This window comes from Mercenaria mercenaria, unplaced genomic scaffold (genome assembly GCF_021730395.1).
Source record: "Mercenaria mercenaria strain notata unplaced genomic scaffold, MADL_Memer_1 contig_1237, whole genome shotgun sequence".
Classification (NCBI taxonomy): Eukaryota; Metazoa; Mollusca; class Bivalvia; order Venerida; family Veneridae; genus Mercenaria; species Mercenaria mercenaria.
This window is the reverse complement of record NW_026459218.1, coordinates 33,202-36,373: the sequence shown is the minus strand read 5'-3', so window position 1 is coordinate 36,373 and position 3,172 is coordinate 33,202. Positions and strand designations below refer to the sequence as shown.

The window sequence follows — 3,172 nt, the reverse complement described above, 5'->3', positions numbered from 1 at the left end:
GTGTTGTTCTAGAGCTTTCTAAATACTGTTCCAAAATATCAAGTAAATGTTCAGCAGCTTCACAATATTCTTGTCTAAACTGATACTGCTTTTAATCCAGCCATTATCATTGGGCACAGTATATAAACAAATGCAAACTATCTTGTTTTTATAAGTTTGTTGCGTTATTTGTATGCATCTATTATTGACAAATAAATTTGCCCTGTAGTAGGGTTTAATGAATGCTCCAAAACCCACCAGATGGTCTCGTTGCTGTTATTGTTCCAAAGCCACTATACTGTAAATTTTTTGAGGGCTCCCACTATTCTTATATATTCGCAGTTTGGAGACCATTTAAAGTGTTCCTTCAATGCACAGTCCGCCCTTTCCCAAGCGCTCAACTTCACGTGACATCGAAAACATTCACACATGTCCGATTTTCCGCTGTAAAACAGGCCGGCACTTGCCAACTCGTATTTATTGGGTAGCATTTGTTTCGGGTATGTATCGAACGTCTTCAGTCTGTTTTCATAATATTCCATATTTTTGTTGAGGGGCGAGAAGTCGATGGCGTTCATTTTCTTAATGATACAAGGTTGTAATACATACGTTTATATACATTCAAACCGATTTCTGATTGGTATCTATTTCTAGAACTTTTGCCACATTGGTTGCTATTTTTAGATATCATACATCATTGTTATTTTTAGAATATGTCCTCAGTAGTTCCCACAATCATTTGGATTACATTCTGTGCACTGAAGCGCCCCCAGCTGATTCATGTGATCACTTTGTAAGTAACAGGGTACCACTGCGTCTAATTCAGGGAGCGTCCTTCCTATCTGTGACACCACTTCTTTCAAACAGACATACTTTTTGGTCGTAAACATATGCCTTTCTTTGTCGGTACCACTTCATTTTCTGGCTTCCAATGCTGCCTTATGTCCACGCATACACTGTTTTCTGTTATGTTACAATAAACATTACCTCCAAGGTGACTCCAATAGGACTGTTTATCTTGTAACACCTTATCCGCATAGGTTAGTTGATCTACAAAATTCTTCCATCGCATTAACGTTAAACTGATACCTTTCTTAGTTGGTTTGTCGCCTTGCCACTCCCTAATGTCAACTCTCATTTCTCCTTTCCATTCATTTACCTGCACATAACGATCATTTCCCAGAGCGAAATAACATCTGGAAGTTGCCATGTTTCTTGGTTGAGTATCAAAACTCTAATGACGAGAAGAAATATTCCAGCGTATTATATACAATGAGCTCGCATTTGATTGGTCCATAAATACGAATATTTGATTGGATGTCTATTTATAGGTATTCCTTACTTCCATTGGTAGTTATTTTTAGAAACAGATGTCATATCTATTTATAGACAGACAAGCCCAAACATGTCCTATCAATAAATCCTTGAGTCAATAGGGTAGGCAGTAATCACAAAAGTTGTCTTCTTCTTTGTTTTGGTGTACACTACTCTGATCTTCTGACTTGGATAATTGGTAAATCCTAAAACTCCTATGTCGGTTAGATACCCAACATGCTTAGGTCATCTTTAATAATAAAGGCATGAAACCGGGTATTTCCGGATGAATGATTCCGGTTTTAACCTCAATATCTGGAAAACGGATAGAGATAGACCCATAATAGTACATATTTTCGGAACCTACTTGAAAAGATCTTTCTAACGATACCGGTCCCGAGTCTGTACGATGACTTTGAAATTTAATGACTTCATTTCCGGTGGGCATCTAGGTTACGTTAAAGTGCACTCTGTAGGCTTATCAAAAATGTCTGATACCCAAAATGTAAAAATGGACCCTTAAACGTCTTATTTTTATGATTTTTAAGCAGCCTTCTCAAAAAGTACCTTACAGGTTCTAAAACTCTAGATGGTCATTGAAAATGTTGGCACATATTTTAGAAAACTATCAAAATCTTCTTTAACATCATATTATTGATGGTATGAAAGAGGCACTAACACTCGAGTTCCCAGTCAGGAAATTTAGTGTGTTTTCCCCATACTTGCTCCGTTAGGCATCGAGTACTTTGTCACGCGTGAATTCCATGTCAGGAAACTTAATGAGTTTTCCACATGTATTCAGAGATGCAGAAAGTGCCCTATCACGCTTCAGCGCTATTCTGGAAAAAATAATGAGTTTACCACATGGTCTCAGAGATGCAGTAAGTGCACTTTCACGCGTGAGAGCCAAATGGAGAATTTAGTGACTTTTTCATCCGGTATAAATTTACGCATGAATACCAAAGCTCAACCATCAAAGACTCGTTTGATTAATGACCATCGCTATGGGTATACAATACCTAATAATAGTTGCACCGAGGTCTGAAGTTCATTTGAATGACCTCTTGTTAAAACAGATACATGGTCATTTACTTAGTGAAACGCCAAGGAGGAAACATCGTAAGCAAAAAAGTAGCCTTTTATTTTCAGTAAATCTTGCTTTTTTAAATATGTTATTTATCTGTAAACAATGCTTATGTTTTATTTTAATGTGATTTGGATTAGTAATGTTCTTTGCTTTTTAATATAATCTGTTTGAGTTTTAAAGAAATGTATTTGTTCATTTAGATCTGAGATGAATTTACATATTTAAGTATAATTCATATTCTGTTTGATTTTCTTGTAATAGTTTATTTTCATGTTATCTCCCCGTCTAGGGCTGAGCATCTGACCCTCAATGTGCGCGACCACGCCCTAGATAGGTATATAAGTCAGCTCTATATACTTCTGGTAGACATTTTCTATTAATAGAACATTTAGTCCTTTTCAGTATGACAATCTTAAAATAGATTTATTACAATTGTTTCTATTTGTAACATTATGAAGTCATTCTTAAAATAGAAAGATGATGTCATTCTAAAAATAAAATTCAAAATGGCCGCCGCGCATGACGTCATTCTCACGCATGCGCAGTCGTGACCCCAAACCGACCCCTATACTACTAGCGACAATTTGTAAATTTTGGCTAAATTTGAGCATTAGGGGTGGGCAAGTTTAGACTCTCTCATACAGACTTCTTTTCATGCTATTAAAAACATTTTTATTTGGTTTAATTTGCGAAAGACATATAAAAGTTCAGAACTAGTAAAACCCTCTTTTGTTCATTTCTAGATATCATTTTGTAATTATAATATATTGTTGAGTGTTATACTAAACATAT

General features: G+C 35.8%; 1 protein-coding gene across 1 annotated transcript; it reads right to left on the bottom strand.

The window, feature by feature from the left end:
• Window positions 1-838: 838 nt before the first annotated feature.
• LOC123540135 (uncharacterized) lies at window positions 839-1,189 on the bottom strand. Its single transcript, XM_053532427.1, has one exon. The coding sequence runs from the start codon at window positions 1,187-1,189 to the stop codon at window positions 839-841; it is 351 nt and encodes a 116-aa protein (XP_053388402.1).
• Window positions 1,190-3,172: the final 1,983 nt, after the last annotated feature.